This window comes from Mustelus asterias, chromosome 11, assembly GCF_964213995.1.
Source record: "Mustelus asterias chromosome 11, sMusAst1.hap1.1, whole genome shotgun sequence".
NCBI lineage: Eukaryota > Metazoa > Chordata > Chondrichthyes > Carcharhiniformes > Triakidae > Mustelus > Mustelus asterias.
Genome location: NC_135811.1, coordinates 94868899 through 94887998, shown reverse-complemented (window position 1 = coordinate 94887998; position 19100 = coordinate 94868899). Strand labels below are relative to the sequence as shown.

The 19100-nt window shown below is 43.4% G+C and overlaps 1 protein-coding gene across 2 annotated transcripts in view; it reads right to left on the bottom strand.

Moving 5' to 3' along the window:
• LOC144500683 (ceramide synthase 6-like) overlaps positions 1-18204 on the bottom strand; it is a 48138-nt gene extending 29934 nt beyond the window's left edge. The window contains exons 1-2 of one of the 2 annotated variants that reach the window (XM_078223994.1): positions 17606-18204; positions 982-1087 (exon numbers count right to left, since the gene is read on the bottom strand). In XM_078223994.1, the coding sequence (XP_078080120.1) occupies positions 982-1087; positions 17606-17799 (300 nt within the window). In that variant the 5' untranslated portion in view covers positions 17800-18204. The remainder of the gene's footprint in view (positions 1-981; positions 1088-17605) is intronic. The other variant, XM_078223995.1, reaches the window with a different exon arrangement.
• Positions 18205-19100: the final 896 nt, after the last annotated feature.

Genomic DNA, 19100 nt, shown 5'->3' with positions numbered 1-19100 from the left:
AGCAAACAGAGCCAACCAGTATCCGGAGGAGTCCGAGTTGCTGGGACAACACGTACTTTTACATTCATTCTAGTCTGGAGCTATGTATAGTGACAGTACAAGCTCCAATTTTCTTTCCATCACATGGCTGACCAGGAATCTCTCCCACCCTTCATAGAAGAATCATAGAACCCCTACACTGCAAGACTGCACTGACCCTTACCCCATAACCCCACATATTTATCCCACGAATCCTCCTAATCTTGAAACACCAAGAGGCAATTTAGCATGGTCAATTCACCTAAACTGCACATCTTTGGATCGTGGGTGGAAACCGGAGCACTTGGAAGAAAGCCATGCAGACATGGGGAGAAACCCGGGTCCCCGGCGCTGTGAGGCAGCAGTGCTAACCCCTGGCCATACTTCCCAGCCATTTAAGTCCTATATTCTGGAAACTCCTCCCTCACCATTCTCCTTGAATTCCGCATCCTTACCCACCTCATCGCCCTCCCAACATTTCATTCTTGGGCCCATTTCCATTTTGTTTTCTACTTACATACCTCCGAAGCACCTTGGAATGTTTTTCTACACTAAAGCAATAATATAAAGTTGCTCCTGATGAGTATTATGTAAGATGAGACGCTTGATTTTGGAAACACACAGTTCATTTTCTCTGATAAAAACAAATTACTGCAGATGCTGGAATCTGAAACAAAAACAGAAAATGCTGGAAAATCTCAGCAGGTTTGACAGCATCTGTGGAGAGAGAATAGAGCCGATGCTTGATGTCTCTGATGAAGAGTCATCAAGGCTCGAAACGTTGGCTCTGTTCTCTCTCCATAGATGCTGTCAGACCTGCTGAGATTTTTCAGCATTTTCTGTTGTGTTGGAGTTCCTCTTCTGTATTTGGAAACATTTAGTGCAAAGATATTTTATTTAGCTTACATTCTACTAAAAACCTTTATCTTGTAATAATTCCAAAACTCATTGATATAATCTCACCGTAGTTATATCTTTGAACACTTTTTCCAGAACAATGTTTTGCTGAGCCTTCTGGATTGGCCTGCAGTCTATTCCGAGGAACTTAGCAAATGGTGTTGCGATAAACCTAAACGCATTTAACAAAAACAGAAATTTTAAAATACGCCAGGAAGCACAAGTAACAGCACGCCAGCAAGTGCAGAGTTTCCCCACAGTGCAGAATGAGGCCATTCAGCCCATTGAGTCAGCACCGAATCTGAAAGAGCATCTTACCTGTCCCCCTAACCCCACACATTTACTCTACTAATCCCCCTGATTTACACATCTTGGGAACTAAGGGGCAACATAGCATGGCTAATCCACCTAACCTGCACATCTTTGGAGTGGGGGGGAAACTGGAGCACCTGGAGGAAACCTATGCAGACAGGGCGAGAACGTGCAAACTCTACAGTCACCCAAGGCTGGAATCGAACCCAGGACTCTGGTACTGTGGTGCAACAGTGCTAGCCATTGTGCCACCCCAATACAATGAAAACAACCCTTTGTCTATGTGATTCCACATCTGATGGGACCGCAGTGGATTCCATCAAAATAGACCATGACTTTTGTCAGAGTCTACTGCGGATTGTGTCAGATACTGCTGTACCTCTTAAAACTCATACTGAACTTATTAAACTAAAAGCAACATATGTAAAATGTTGAGATCTCACAGCAATAATATATTAATATATGGCCCCCATGTTCATAAGTGGGTTTCCACTGTGTATAGCATGCATATATAGTATACTCATGTACGTGTGTATCTAACTTCTGTGATAAAGGCCATCTGACACAAAAAAATTGAAATAATAATTATGGTTTTAGCATCAAAATTTACTTGTTGCACTCAGCTGTACAAATTTATAAAACCAGGCAATGGTAATTTGGTCTAGAAAATCCTATCTGCTATTGACAGGATTTCAAATTATTTAGGAAAGGAGGATTTCCTGTCATTGGTTTATGTCATAAATTGACAGATGTTCATGCTTCAACATAGCCTTTGCTCAGTACCTCAGATGGTTGGATTAAGTATTTTCCCACCAGGAAGGGTAAATTGTAAAGCCAGTCACTGGTCTGATGCCCCTCTCTTGTAGGTGACTACAGAGTGCCATTGGTAGAAACAGCCTAAAACCACATAAGACCATAAGACGTAGGTGCAGAAGTAGGCCATTTGGCCCATCGAGTCTGCACCGACCACAATCCCACCCATGACCCTATCCCCATAACCCTAGCTAGTCCCCCTGACACTAAGGGTCAACTTAGCATGGCCAATCCAACGAACCCGCATGTCTTTGGACTGTGGGAGGAAACCAGAACACCCGGAGGAAACCAACGCAGACATGGGGAGAATGTGCAAACTCCACACAGGCAGTGATCCAAGCCGGGAATCGAACCCAGGTCCCTGGCACTGTGAGGCAGCAATGCTAACCACTGCCGCTCCATGGCTGATCTGATATGATAACCCTCAACTCCAGTTTCCTGCCTTATCTCCATAACCCTCAATTCCCTTGCTGATTAAAAATATGTCTATCCCAGTCTTGAACATACTTAATGACCCACCTTCTACAGCCCTCTGTAGTAAAGAATTCCACAGATTCACTAGCCTTTGGGAGAAGAAATCGCTCCTCATCTCTGTCTTAAATAGGCGACCCCTTACTCTGAGATTATGTCCTTTGGTCATAGATTCTCCCACAAGGGGAAATAACCTCTCAGCATCTACCCTGTCAAGACCACTGAGAATGCTATATGTCTCAATCAAGTTGCCTTTCATTCTAGGGGTGGCACGGTGGCAAGGGGCAGCACGGTGGCACAGTGGCAAACACTGCTGCCTCACAGCGCCAGGGACCCGGGCTCGATTCCCGGCTTGGGTCACTGTCTGTGTGGAGTTTGCGCGTTCTCCCTGTGTCTGCGTGGGTTTCCTCGGGGTGCTCCGGTTTCCTCCCACAGTCCAAAAGACTTGCTGGTTAGGTGCATTGGCCATGCTAAATTCTCCCTCAGTGTACCCAAACAGGCACCGGAGTATGGCAACTAGGGGATTTTCACTTCATTGCAGTGTGGAGACTAGGGAATATTCACAGTAACTTCATTGCAGTGTTAATGTAAGCCTACTTGTGACACTAATGAATAAACTTTAAACTGCAATGAGTACAGGGACAACCTACTCAAACTCTCCTCAGATAAAAATCCCTCCTTACCCAGGATCATCAATCTCTTGAACTGTAGTATCTGAGCGATTGGCAACCACCAGGTTTGAACTACAATCTATTTATTAGAACTACTATTCTTATATACAGAGTGTTAGCGACTTCTGCAGCTCCTGTGCTCAGCCCTGGGATGACCCGCTCTTCAGCCTGATTAACCAATTGGATGACATGACCCTCCAAAACCTTGCCCCTTAAAAAAGGGGCTCGCTACTACATTCCTCCTTCCTTACTACAAAATACTATAAGAAGTTAAGCCATTTACAAGGCAATGTCAAGAACAAATATTTTTAACATTGTTCATTCTAAATTCAGTCTATTGGGAGACTCTCTCTTCCGCTGGGAGTGACGTGGCTCAACAGGTTGTGTCTCAGCAGTAGCGGTAGTCTCAGTTGGATTCTCAGAAACCTGACTTCCTTCTTGCAAGGTGCATCAGTGCTCATTATGGCTTCAGTTCCTACCAGAACAGTACATGGCCTTTCTTCAGGCTGACTCACCTCTTCAGTTCCTTGACTAACAACGACATTACTGGCAGGTACATTCGGAGCGAATGCCCCTCTGGTTCTTGAAGTGACTCCCATCTCCTCAAATGATCCACATGCTTTGTTTTTTTGGATTTTGTCCTCTATCTCCACCTCAAATAACACCTGGTCTGTTCCAGCCACCATAACACCTGGGACCCAACTCGGCCCATTCCCATTTTTGACAAACACTGGACCATCAACTTCAATTGTCTTCTTACCCCTTGATGCATCGTGATTCTTCTCCAGAACACTATTTCTTGACTCCACCCTCCCTGCCAAATTTGGAAACACCAGGTCCAATCCGGTAATTAACTGATGATTCATCATTGACTCAGCAGGCGTTACTCCAGTGGTCACGTGTGGTATGGCTCTGTAAGTAAATGAGGCAATGCGCCAATTTTGGCTTCAGGGTGTTTTTTCATGGCTGCCTTAAAGGTCTGTACAGCACATTCAGCGAGTCCCCTCAAGGAAGGGTGGTACGGTGCAGTACTTTTGCGTTTAATCCCACTTGGTGACATGAAGTGTTAGAACTCAGCACTGGTAAATGCTGACCCACTATCTGAAACCAATTCTTCAAAGCAAAGCAATGACCTAGCTTTTCTACTATGGCATAGGTAGTCATGGACTTCATCTCAAATGTGTCCTGATTAAATTATGAGCTGGGGCTCCACAGGCTATTCGTAGTATGACCTTCCTCTTTTCCTCCACCCAACATTTCATTTGCCTGGAAGAAGTACGGCAGATGTTCAAAGTATGGAACCCAATCTCCGGAGTTAAGATCAAACGATTCTAATTTGCCATTAAGAGGCACTTTGGTGACTCACTGGTTGGTGACAGGCTTGACCTCAATTATTTGAACATGAGGTCCGTTTCCTCTTTCCCACGGCGATTCGAAGGTGCTCCTGATGGTCCTCGTCGCCAACGTAGCAACCGAGTGATTGGCGATCACCAGGTTTGAACAGCAACTATATTTACATACAGAGTACTAGGATGTGCTACTGTCTTCTACAGTTTCAGGGTCGATTCTGCCCAGGAAAGCCCACGCTCAGCCCTGGGATTACCCGCTCTTTGACCCAATCGGGTCATGTGACCTTTTGAAATCTCATTCCCTTAAAGGGTCTCACTACTACAAGGACCTTCTCTGGACTGCCTCCAATGCCAGAATATCTTTCCTTAGATAAGGGGACCAAAACTGTTCATAGTATTCCAGACCATACTTTCACCCAGAGGAAAGGAAATGTTACAGGAGATCTACAGAAAGGGAGAAAGCTAGCCAATGACAAACAAGTTATCTGCTAATAAATCCATCACTAGTGGTCCACAGTCTACCACTACTATTCATCAGTGATGATCTGTTGTCATAGAATCATACAGCACAGAAGGAAGTCATTTAATCCATGCTTGTGTGCTGGCCTTTTAAAGGTAAGTAAGTCAGTAGCCATTGTGCATGAGGGGCCATAGGGTTCTCTCTTTTTTTTTATACTTTTCCAATTCAATCAAATCAAGTCCAATTCAGAGTCTCAACAAGTTGAGACATTTCCGATCAAAGCTGACAAGACAGGGCAAGCGACCATTTACCCTGTCCTGAGCCTGATCTACATGAGCCAAGCTGATTGGAGGAGGGAAAGCAATTCCTCCTCCAAGACTTGATCTCATTTGCATCTTAGCCAAAAGGCCGAGATACCGCTTTTAAAAATTGCTTCATATTAAACATATGAAGCTTCAATGTAACCTAATGACCTCAACCAAGTGCAGCATCCAATCCATACTACACTTTATCTTAGCCAAAAGGCCGTAGGATTCTCTCTTAAACATGGTTATATAGCTTGAGGGGCACCTCTCTGCATCAAGCATTGAATAAATCAAGGAAGCAGACCTCCATGAGCTGGTATGTGAATTGAACCCATGCTTTTGGCATCATCCTGTAACGTACAAACTACAGTAAGAAGTTTAACAACACCAGGTTAAAGTCCAACAGGTTTATTTGGTAGCAAAAGCCACACAAGCTTTCGGAGCTCTAAGCCCCTTCTTCAGGTGAGTGGGAATTCTGTTCGCAAACAGAGCTTATAAAGACACAGACTCAATTTACATGAATAATGGTTGGAATGCGAATACTTACAACTAATCAAGTCTTTAAGAAACAAAACAATGTGAGTGGAGAGAGCATCAAGACAGGCTAAAAAGATGTGTATTGTCTCCAACCATTATTCATGTAAATTGAGTCTGTGTCTTTATAAGCTCTGTTTGTGAACAGAATTCCCACTCACCTGAAGAAGGGGCTTAGAGCTCCGAAAGCTTGTGTGGCTTTTGCTACCAAATAAACCTGTTGGACTTTAACCTGGTGTTGTTAAACTTCTTACTGTGTTTACCCCAGTCAAACGCCGGTATCTCCACATCATGACGTACAAACTAGCCATATGAGCTAACCGACCCCCCCCCCCCCCCCCCCCCCCCCCCCGCCTCTTCAAGAGACACACTTTCCCCATAGAGTTGTAAAATGTTTCTTGTTCAAGTAAAAAAAAAACTAACAGTACTGTGAGTATTCCTACACCACATGGACTGCAGTAGTTCAAGAAAGTGCCTCACCATCACCTTCTCAAGGGCAATCAAGGATGGGCAATAAATGCAGGCCTAACCAGTGGTGCTGGTGAAATAATTTTATTTTAAAGTACAGCAGATTGCAGTAAAACTAATTTTGAGGGGATTTTAAGTTTAAGTTTACTTATTAGTGTCACAAGCAGGCTTACATTAATCATAGAAATCATACTGCAGTGAAGTTACTGTGAAAATCCCCTAGTCGCCACACTCCGACGCCTGTTCGGGTACACTGAGGGAGAATTTAGCATGGCCAATGCACCTAACCAGCACGTCTTTTGGACTGTGGGAGGAAACCGGAGCACTTGGAGGAAACCCACGCAGACACGGGGAGAACGTGCAGACTCCGCACACACACAGTGACCCAAGCCGGGAATCGAACCCAAGTCCCTTGTGCCGCCACAATACTAAGGCTGGAACTAGTGATGTGTTTTTTAAACACTGACAAGCATTGATAAAAATGAGAGAGAGAAAAGCAGTGAGAATTCTTAAAATGGATAATCGATAGGGTGCGGGAGAAATACATTCTGCTGAAAAGTAAGAATAACCAGACCAATAATAAAATGTCTTGGATGAATAACGAGAGAGAAAAACATGATGGGCATGACGTTGAAAGAGATTCTTTAAAAATTCTCAAAATATTTTAGCTGATAGAAAACTTAGAAAGGGTAAAACTCTTGGTCCTGATGGATTGCAAGGACACATACTGAAAGAAACTAGGGAAGAGATAGCAGAGGCCTGTTATACATAGATGTATAAAAATTCTGCTCAGAAAGGGAAAGTGTCAAAAGGTCTGACGGAGAGGTAATGTTACTACTATGTTTAAAAGGTGAGATAGAAAAGTACTGAAGGCCATCTGACAATGTTTGTGGTAGGAAAGATAATGGAATCTTTACTCATAGATATTACAGAAAACATCTAGAAAGTGAAAATAAAGAACATACAGAACACATTGCACTGTAAAGATTCTGTAATTCTATGGACAAGGTAGAATATTCTTTCAGAGAGCCAGTGCAGAATCGAGGGGACGAATGGCCTCCTTCATCACTGTAGAGATTCTGTGATTCTGGGGAGGTCACGCTTGAATTATTTGAAGTCATAGGAAGAGTCGACAAGGTTAATGCAGTGAATGTAATATTTTCAAGAGTCCTTTGATATGTTGCTGCATAGCAGACTCATGACTGATATCCAGAGCTTGTAGAATCAGGGGTACAAGTAGTGGAATGGAAAGCTAAATGGTGAAGAAACAAGAAAACAAAGAGTGGAGGTTTGAGAGAGTTACTCAGAACGGAGGGAGTTGGGAAGTGGTGTTCTACATGGGTCAGTGTCGGGATTATGTCCTTCACCATTTACACAAGTGATTTGGACTCTGGAATCAGAAGTACAAAATCAAAATCCACACAGGAAGTCACAGTGAGGAGTAAGCTTATACTGAGCAAAACCATGAGAAGACACACTGAGGTGTTAACAAATGCAAGACTGGCATACTATAGTCTACCATAGATATTTGTCAGTAATGCTCTAGATTCTACCAGTGGTGTTTGTCAATAGCGTGAAATAGTCTGAAATAATCTCTACTTGGAAGATTTACCTTTCAGTTTTTTTTCCCTCTGTCTCAGCCCAGAAACTCCCTTTGACGCACAGCAGAGACTGGAACTCACCAAGTGGGGAAAACGTGAGCTTGATCCTATATCTTTGTCTTGCATGACACAATAGCCAAGAGATAATCATAGAATTGAATCACGGAATCGTACATTGCAGAAGGAGGTCATTCGGCCCATCGAGTCTGCACTGACCACAATCCCACCCAGGCCCTATCCCCATGACCCCATGCATTTACCCTAGCTAATCCCCCTGACACTAAGGGTCAATTTAGCATGGCCAATCCACCTAACCTGCACATCTTTGGGCTTTGGGAGGAAACCGGAGCAGCCAGAAGAAACTCACGCAGACACAGGGAGAATGTGCAAACGCCACACAGACAGTGACCCAAGCCAGGAATCGAACCCGGGTCCTTGGCACTGTGAGGCAGCGGTGCTAACCACTGTGCCGTAATATTAAATTAATACATTTGTTAGGTTCCCTATAACATATATTTTTAATTTTAGTGAGTGCCACACAATAGGTAGATGTGCAAATTTTCAAATAGGTATATAGAGATGAAGGGAATCTGCTGCACTTTTCAGTTAAGTAGAGATGGTTAAGAGCAGATAAGTTAGATAAGGAAAAAACATTCTCACGAAATAGTGAGTTTGTAACTTGAGGGAATAAATTTAAGATCTTCACCAAAAGTCCAAAGGGAAATGTTCAGGACTTACTTCAATAAACTGAGAGAAATACTAGGACATGCAAGGCATACCAGGAGTAACGGTAAATCACTCCACTATTGGCAACTGTGCCTTCAGCTGCCTAGGCCCTAAGCTCTGAAATTCCCTCCCAATATTGCTCCCTCTTTCTCATTTCATTTATGATGCTCTAAAAAATCTCTGACTTTTGGTCGTTTAGCCTGATAGATCATTATTTGATTTAGTGTCTAATTTTGCTTGATACCATTCCTCTGAAGCACCTCGGTACATTTCCCCAAATTAAAGGAACTATAATTCTGTTGAAATAGAAGTTACTTGCTACTGGTAGCTTTTAAAAAGGGAAATGGAGAAACATTTGAAACAAGGGGCGCGATCTTACTGGCCGTTCATGCCACGCTCCCGCTGCAGCGAGGTCGGAGAATTTGGTGCCCAGCTAAAATCCCACCAGCATGATCGACCGTAAGATTTGGGCCATAGGGTGGCACAGTGGTTAGCACTGCTGCCTCACAGCGCCAGAGACCGGGTCACTGTCTGTGTGGAGTTTGTACATTCTCCCCGTGTCTGCATGGGTTTCCTCCGGGTGCTTCGGTTTCCTCCCATACTCCAAAGATGCGCGTGTTAAGTTGATTGGTCATGCTAAATTGACCCTAGTGTCAGGGGATCAACAGGGTAAATATGTGGGGTTACGGGGATAGGGCCTGGGTGGGACTGTGGTTGGTGCAGACTCGATGGGCCAAATGGCCTCCTTTTGCACTGTAATGATTCTATGATTCGGGCCAAACTGTTTGAAAAAGCTATGGCAATAAGACTGCTCATTCAACGAGTTGGCATAGTTGTGATGGGTTGAATGGCCTCTTCTGTGCTGTCAACTTCTATTGTTCTGCTTTGGTGAGAATCGCTTTGGTGAGAATGTGACAAAGCTATTCACAGTCTGGAGCTTTGGCTCAATTGTTGAAAAAGTAAAGGCTTTTCTGGTACAAAAATCAGAATTCTTTGCATATTTGAGTAATGAGTTGGCCCTGTAAAGTTAATACACAAGTCTTTTTACAAATGTGGCAAGTCACAACCGGACAGAGACAAGAGGTTTCTCATTGGAGATTCAGTTTTGCTCTCAATTTCCATGTACTCTACCTGATCATAGAAAATTACTGACAAGGGTTTTCCATGGATTAGCGAGTTGACACAATTAGTAAGTAAGTCATTTACAGCAGGAAATTCCTAAGCTTTATTCCTAGTCTATGCAGTGTTAGCTGATCTCAGTTAGACCAGCAAAACAATCAGTCTCAGCATTCATTAAATAGAAAGGGAAAAGTTCCTCACCCAAGTAGCCATTACTCTTGTCTCACTTGAGACAATAGGAATAATTTTGACTGTGTGATAGTGTAAAATGGATAGACACATAGAAACATAGAAGATAGGAGCAGGAGGAGGCCATTTGGCCCTTCGAGCCTGCTCCGCCATTCATTACGATCATGGCTGATCATCCAACTCAATAGTCTAATTCTGCTTTTTCCCCATAATCTTTGATCCCATTTGCCCCAAGTGCTATATCCAGCCGCCTCTTGAATACATTCAATGTTTTGGCATCAAATACTTCCTGTGGGAATGAATTCCACAGGCTTACCACTCTTTGGGTGAAGAAATGTCTCCTCACCTCCATCCTAAATGGTCTACCCTGAATCCTCAGACTGTGACTCCTAGTTCTGGATTCCCCCACCATCGGAAACATCCTCCCTGCATCTATCAATAGTGATAATAGTGAATCAGCAGCCCTTTTTAGATCTCTTCCAATTTTTGGATCACCAAACACAATGCAGAGTGGGGATCGCCCTCATGTCCCACCTGGTTAAGGGAACTTGAAAAAATATATACTTAAATATGCAGTTCAATACCAAGCACCAATGTAAATTTGAAACTCACTCACATACCAATATCTGGCATCCAACATTCCAAGTCCACCCAAGTAATAGGTGAGATTATAGGCTGTGCTCCCTAAATGTATTCAACCATCCACGTATGTCTCATACTTTCTGAAGTGAAAAAACATTTGAAGTCATGTGGACCCTGACTTAGCCAGTGTGCGTATCATGTGTGTGATGTGACCTTTTATGTACCTTGACTTTACTAGTTTTGCAAACTTCACACCTTGGTCCCAGGAGATAGCTGAACTTCGAGGGTCCAGGTTTGATTTATGGTTGTTATTCAGGAACCACTACTGGTAAAACACACACATGAGGTTGTGCAAAACTGGGACGGGCTTTGGCTGTGATGCCCCAACATTCAAATAGGGAGGGAATAGAGGCATACAAGGACAGAAGATTTTTTTAAAGTTTAGTTAGGGCAGCATGATCGACACAGGCTTGGAGGGCCGAAGAGCCTGTTTCCGTGCTGTACTGTTCTTTGTTCTTCATGCAAGCTGTCAGTCACCAATGAATACTGGGTATTTGATGAGGTGCACCAGAATGTTTTGCCAGCTGATGCCTTTAGATAAGGTGAGCAGGAAAGAAAATAGGGAAAAACATTGCAATCAAAATAACATTTTAACAATAAATGCAATTCAATAGCATGTATTGTCTACCATTATTAGGTGTTCAGTGGTTTGATTGGAACTACAATCCAAACATTTCTACAAAATGATTTTTGGAGCTTCATGATCCATTGGAAAATATTAACTGTGACAAACATTAATTGCAACCTTTATTATTCCAACCTCCCTTTCCTCTCCAAAGTCCTGAAATGTGTTGGCACCTTCCAAATCTATGCCCATAATCCCTCTAATGGTGTCCATTCCTGCTGCAGTACTGAAGTGACACTGATCAATGTCCCAAATAACATCCTTTGTGACTGTGATAATAATAAATGATCCCTCCTTATCTTTTTCAATTTGTCAACAGCATTTGACATATTAACTACATTGTCCTCTCCCGATACCTCTCCTCCATTATCCGGCTAGGTGGGACTGTACTCATTAATGATCCAGTCACCATTTATTGATGATCCAATCATAGCGAGAGAATCGTCAGCAATTGGTTCTCTTTCAGCTCCCTCACCATTACTTACAAACAAACCAATTAGGAGAAGGAGCAAGCCATTCAGCCCCCTGAGCCTGCTCCACCATTTAATAAGATCATGGCTGATCAGACTGTAATTTCAATAATGCATTTCCACCTACCCCCAATAACAACCTTTCACATCCCCCCCCCCCCTCCTTGCTTATCAAGAATCTACCACATCTTTAAAAATATTCAGAGAATCTGCTTCCACCGACATTTGAGGAAGAGTTTCAAAGACTCATGATCCTCAGAAAAAGTTTCACCTGATCTCTGCCTTAAGTGGAAACAGTAAGAGTTTTAACAACACCAGGTTAAAGTCCAACAGGTTTATTTGGTAGCAAATACCATTCGCTTTCGGAGCACTGCTCCTTCGTCAGATGGAGTGGCCAGTGATGAAGGAGCAGCGCTCCGAAAGCTAATGGTATTTGCTACCAAATAAACCTGTTGGACTTTAAACTGGTGTTGTCAAAACTCTTACTGTGTTCACCCCAGTCCAACGCCGGCATCTCCACATCATTAAATGGAAACCCCAGTATTTTTAAACCATGACCCCAAGTTCTAGATTCTCGCACAAGATGTAACATCCTCTCCACATCCAGCCTGTCAAGACCTCTCAGGATTTTAAGCTTCAATCAAGTCGCCTCTTATTTTTCTAAACTCCAGCGGATAAAAGCTTAGCCTGTGCAACCTTTCTTCACAAGACCTTCTCTGAACTGCTTCTAACTCATTTACATCTTTCCTTAAATCTGGAGATCAATACTGTACACAATACTCCAGATGTGGTCTCACCAATGTCCTGCGTAACTGAAGCGCAACCTTGCTACTTTTATATTTTCCCCTCACAATAAAATTTTATTAAGTAGGACTTGCTGTACCTGCAAACTAACTTGGTGATCGTCAAGGATCTACCTTTGGCCTCCCCTCTTATTTCTCATCCGAATGCTCCCATCTGCACTTGTGACATCATCCAAAAACAGAGCATCAGTTTCCACACGTACATTGATGAAACCCAGCTGTACTTCACCACCCTGTAGCCCCCTCCACTGTCTCCAAACCAGCACACAGCTGGTCTGGCATCCACTATTGGGCGAGTAGAAATTTCCTCCAGTGAAATATTGGGAAGAGTGAAGCCATCGTCTTTGGTTCCCACCACAAACACTGCTCCTAAACCACCGATTCCATCCCTCTTCCTGGCAGCTGCCTTATGTTGAATCAGAACCTTTGCATTCTATTTGACCCTGAGACGAGCTTCCATTCACATATTTGTTCCAACATCAGGATTGCCTAGATCCACCTCCTAAACCTTGCCAGCCTCTGCTTGCCACCACTTATTTGCTGCTGAAATCCTCATCCATATCTTCGTTACCTCTAAACTTGCCTGTTCCAGTGGTGTGCCTCCTGTCTTTAAGGGATAGCAAGCAGTGTGCCATCACTAGAAAGGAAGTGTGCCATGTTATCCAACCTCGGTCTCACTTTGATCTGGAGCAGAACACAGCAGATGCAACACTGTTGATGTCTTCAAGCTTTCTATCCATGTTTAGAATGCCTTTCTGTGTCTAGTTTAAATAAATGAATCTGTAACATTTACACATATCCCTTCATGAGTGATTGGTGCCTTTATATCATTATAAAAACACAATATAGTGTTCAGTGGTGATCAAACAGCATGGCAGCAAGATTTAGTACAGGCACAATATGGTTAACAGTCTTAAATCATGCTACAAGGCATGAGATGACCCTTTATGCTTTGGTCAGACTGCAATGAGTTCACAATGCAGAGAGTGTTGAAATGGTGACTGATGACTGCAGAGAGAGGCATAAACACAGCCCGGGATAATGTAAAGTTAAAAGAAAAGCTGGTAAACAGATAGATCCCCTCATGGTGAGATTGCAGTGTGTAACCTGTCAGTTCATTGAATGGGACAGTGTTGAGGGGACCAGCAGCAGGTTGGCTCAGTCGGATGAACAAGTGACCACGGTGTGGGCTGGACTGATAGAGAGCAAGGGAGAGTCAAACAAACAAACCCATTATATTAGAAAAGGAGGTAGCTTTGGGAGCTGCTGAACAATAAACTGAATAAAACAAGGAGGAAGGTCAAAATGTCCGCAAATTTCCCAACTTGAATTGGAATGCAGCTGACCTGCTATTCAAATTCAAAGGTTAAAACAACATACAGAGCTGTGGTGTTTTGATTCAGATGTCCCTGAACCTGACAAGCAAGCTGTAATAATTTGCCGAACAACGGGGAGTGAAGATCTACATAGGCTGAACATGGCAGGATTAACAGAAGAGCCAAAAGGACCCCCAACAGATCTGGACTACGTTCGAAGATCATTTCAGAATCAGGTTAAAATTCTGCATTCGTTAACTACAATTCATGTACTTTCAACAAAGTCTGCAGAATCTATAGACCACTTCATCAGGAGATGCAGAGAAAAGAATACTACTGCGATTTTTCAAAAACAGGACCAGTGATTGCATCTACTCCCATGGAAATGTTCTAAGAAGATCTGCTAGACAAGCCCACAACATATAGCTTTGAAGAACTACACAAGGATGACTGCAAGTAGAAAGCAATCCACTCGAGTTGATGAAGCTTACCAGTCTCAGATACAACCCAATTTTTGATGCACTCATTAGAACACCCAAACCTAGCAAGACCCCCTGTGAGATGTGCGGCCTTTTGCAAGTACCAAGTGAATGCCAGTTTTCCAACAATTCTGCAAGGCAAGAGGCAGAAAAGGCCATTAACAGTGGAAAAGTGCAGTGCACTTTAGTGCAGTGCACTAACACAAAGGCTGATGAGGCTACAAAGGGCCGTGCACTGACTCAAACAGACCATACACAATAGGTACCTTCAAGCAATATGAATGATCACCCGGTATCCCATTAGAAATACATTTGTGAAATGATTGACAAACCAAAATGTGAACAATTAGACAAAGAGCACTGTCACACAAGTAGAAAACAGACAGTCATACCATCTTTGCCAAAATTCAAATTATCCATCCTAAGAAAGTTGGCAACTTTCAAGGCAAGTTCACACATTCTGTCCCCGCAGGTTCTAAAATACATGTATCCACATATGTGGAAGGCCATGACAAAACCTTCTACTGGGTAACTTCAGTTAACCAAAGGTTAACCAATTCCATATGCAGGATCCATAGTCCTGGAGTGCAAGTGCCATCATTAGCTTTAATGTTTAGAATTGTGCATTTTCATACCCACATATTTGGTGTGCCCCGAGAGATCACTACAGATGACTGTCCGCAATTTGTTGGTAAACCATTTCAGGATGAGAAAGAGAAATGGACTATTGATCACACAACTTCTCCTCATTATCCTCGATCCAATAGCCTAGTTCAACAAATGATTCACCTGGTGAAATCCCTTTTTCTCAAAATGACAGACCAAGCAAGATTTACACATTGCAATGTGACATCTGACAGTGACACCTTTAAGTGCAACTATTCCAACACTGACGGAGCTCATGTTCGGCAGATTTGTGTGTATCAATTTACTACTCTTACCCATTCTACGCTCTCAGAAAGAGAACAACTTTTAAAACTGCAAAAGATGGCCAGTGTGCACAATAAAAATGCAGGTACAGAATTGTTAGGTTTGCAGTTGGGAAAACAAATTCATATCCGGAATTCCATAGAAGGTATGCGCCAATTAGCTGAGGTGACAAGGATTTGTTCAGAACCAAGATCCTATGAAGTCATTACACAAAGTTGCAAATCAGATCATTGCACAATCCTAATGCATCAAGGACAAGATCCCAAATCCAACCTGGAGCGAGATCCAAGAATGCCAATCCTACAGATCACTGTCAACAATTAAAGAAACTTCCAGACAAGGTTACTCTAACAAGATCTGGGCGTACCAGATTTGTGGGAGACACAGTGGCACAATGGTTAGCACTGCTGCTTCACAGCGCCAGGGACCCAGGTTCAATTCTGGCTTCGGGTCACTGTCTGTGTGGAATTTGCTTCTCCCCCGTGTCTGCGTGGGTTTCCTCCGGGTGCTCCGGTTGCCTCCCACAGTCTAAAGATGTGCGGGTCAGGTTGATTGGCAATGCTAAATTGACTTGAGTATCAAGGGAATTAGGAAGGTAAATATGTGGGATTACAGGAATAGGGTGTGGGTGGGATTGTGGTCAGTGCAGATTCGATGGGCCGAATGGCCTTCTTCTGCACTGTGGGGTTCTATGATTCTACGTATCAGGCTTATAGATTCTTCAGTTCTATATCCTTAAGTTAACTAAACATGAACATGCATTTTAAATAGTTCAACGTTTTGGAAGGTGGGGGTGGAAGTATGTCTTTAAAAAGGAAGGGTGATGTTGTAATATGCCTTTAAATGGATAGCAGTATGCCATCACTAGTAGGGAAGTGTATCGTGTGATCCAGCTTTGGTTTCATTTAGGCCTGGGAGCACACACAGCTCTCTGCTGATGTGTCCAAGCTTTCTATCCATGTACACATGTTCTTATGTGCCTAGTTTAAATAAATAAACACACACGTTACTTAATCCCTTGAGTGATTGGTGTCTTTTATGTCATTACAAAAATATTTTTATAGTCCATAAACTTAGAGTTCATCCAAAACTCTGTACTTTACCCCAACTCAGAAGAAGCCCCATTCATTCAATGACCTCACTGACCTCCATTGGCTCCAGTTTAAGCAATATCTCACTTTTAAGATTTACATTCTTGTTTACAAATCCCTCCACGTTCTCGCTCCATCTCAACTCTGACCTCCCCTACAAGCCCCTGAGAGACCTCTCTGCCCCCTTGCACAAACCTTACTTTAAATCACTCTCCTATTGGTGGCCAGGCCCTCCTTAAACCTACCTGCCCCTCTCTACCCTGTCTCCCTTTTAAGATCCTGCTTGAACCCACCTCTTTGGCTGCCCATCCTACCATCTCTGTTAAAAGGTCAAATTTTAAGATAAAAGGCAAAATATTGCAGATGCTGGAATCTGAAACACACCACAGGAAATGCTGGAGAAACTCAGCAGGTCTGACAGCATCTGTGGGGACAGAATAAAGCTAACGTTTCTTGTCTGTCGTCCAATCAACATTTCCCCCTTTCTTTTCTCATTCTGGGGGAAATTGGCGACCTGCAGCAACTGACGGGGAAAGGGAGTGAGTCCAGGGAGGCTGCAGACTCTGGAAAGATTGGCCCAGGTCTCGATCTCTTAAAGACATTGACACCTTTTGTAGTCTCGAAAGGTTGGCTCTATTATCTCTCCACAACTGCTGTCAGGACCTGCTGCGTTTCCCCAGCATTTTCTGTTTCGATGTCAAACTTTGCTTTGGTCACACCCTGTGAAGTGCTTTTACTACATTAGAAAGCGCCACACTGATGCTAGGCTGTAGCTGCTTAACGAAATGAAACCAATGTGTAAACTTAACCGGGAAAATAATGAGTGCACGGCTCGGGCAAGGAGGTGTCGAACCAAACCTGGGGGGGGGGGGGGGGCGCTTTCACAGGGGTCAGCAGCAGATAATGGGCCGAACGGTCTGTGCTGCCAGATTCTAAGCACTAAACCACTCTCAGCGTGGACAATGTAAATAAACTGCAACTGCCTGGCGACGTCTGTCGGCGAAGAATCGTCAAGACATCTCAAAAGTTGGGAGTTCCGAGCTGAGCTGACCCAGCCTTGTTTTATTTTTCCTAATTATGGGGATAGTTTTATTTTTTGGGGGGTGGAGGGTCAAAGTGAAATTGACAAATAAAAGTGTTTTCAAATAATTTGAACTTTGTAACATTGGGGAGGTGCCAATGAGAATCCACGTATACACTTATATTTGCCACACTCTTCCCATGGATGTCTTTTCTATCCCCCCTTCCCTCCCCTCACCAGAGTCACCCCTCCTTTATTTTTAACTCCCCTCCCCTCCACCCCACCATTCACATACCTTTCAAAGAGAAGTCTCAACATGTAGATCGCCCAGGTCCAGGGCAGAATAAAGTACAGATCTTTGAGCCGGGGGTAAAGCGGGTTCTGGGAGTCTTCCAGCTGTGTCCTGCTCACATTGTGGGGCAGCCAGAAACTCTCGTCCCAGACCGAAATGGAGAGCCAGAGTGGCAGCCGAGCGCTGCCCTCCATCATCGGCAGCTGCCAAGTGAAAAACCCTCAACACACAGCGACAAGGCAGCCTTTGCAGCGAACGTGACCCCTACCGTTCTGTCCCATCGATTGGTTAGAGATATTCGAAAACAAATTCCTGCCTCTGGAGTTCCACAAACCAGCGCTCCGGGTGTTGTGTCGAGAAGGGGGCTCCCTTTACTCCTTTCAAAATGACACAAATTGGAAACTGCATTAACCAGAGCGGTTTAGATATCCATCTGCCAAGTTAGATAACGTTAAAAATAATTAAGCAGGTAAAAAGATGCACCCATTGTGTGAGCAACAGCGGCGTTTGTCAACTACCTTGTTTCTTTACACCCCCCCAGCGTTAAAACTCTTTTGAAAAGTTGAAGGCTTTGAAAAATAGTTATTTTTTTTCACCGAATGACATAATAGAGGAGGGACTGGGAGGAGGGCTTTGGATTTACATATACACACACACCCCACTGAAACTGCAATAACCCTTTCGACGTTCCAAAAAAAACACGGAAGCACCACTCCTCACGATGAGGAGGATTATATCCAGAGGGCCCATTCCGTTTTGGAGCAAATATACAGAACCCGGTCCAAATATGGTATTTTCTAACTGGAATTTTACTTTAAAACTCAACCAGTTTAACTGTCTTGTACATGTGCTTGGACACATTTTCACCAAAGCGTGTAATAAACATGTGCAAAACGTTACTTGGGGACCATTGAGTCAAACAGACATTATAGGAAAATAAACCATTTTTAACCCCTGGACACTGAAGTTACAATAAAACAGAATATTTCTCTTGTCTGTGAATTATCTGGTCTAAATTGGCAACACGTGTCATTCATTCATTAAAAGAAAATCACTGGGATTCGGAGCCGCTATCAGTTGGAAAGCACACTGGAAAACTTCACCCAATCAAATCAATTAATGTGGTATCAAAGGTTGTGAGTCATTTTCCCACTGCTGTGCATAAACATGGGCGAAGAATAGGAATAAGATGGGTTCAAAGAGCCCCAGTGGTCACCATTTTATTTAGTTCTCCACAAGGAAGCTGCTAAAATGCAGGTTTTACATAGAAACATAGAAGATAGGAGCAGGAGGAGGCCATTTGGCCCTTCGAGCCTGCTCCATCATTCTTTACAATCATGGCTGATCATCCAACTCAATAGCCTAATCCTGCTTTCTCCCCATAACCTTTGATCCCATTCGCCCCAAGTGCTATATCCAGCCGCCTCTTGAATACGCTCAATATTTTGGCATCAACTACTTCCTGTGGTAATGAATTCCACAAGCGGCACGGTAGCAC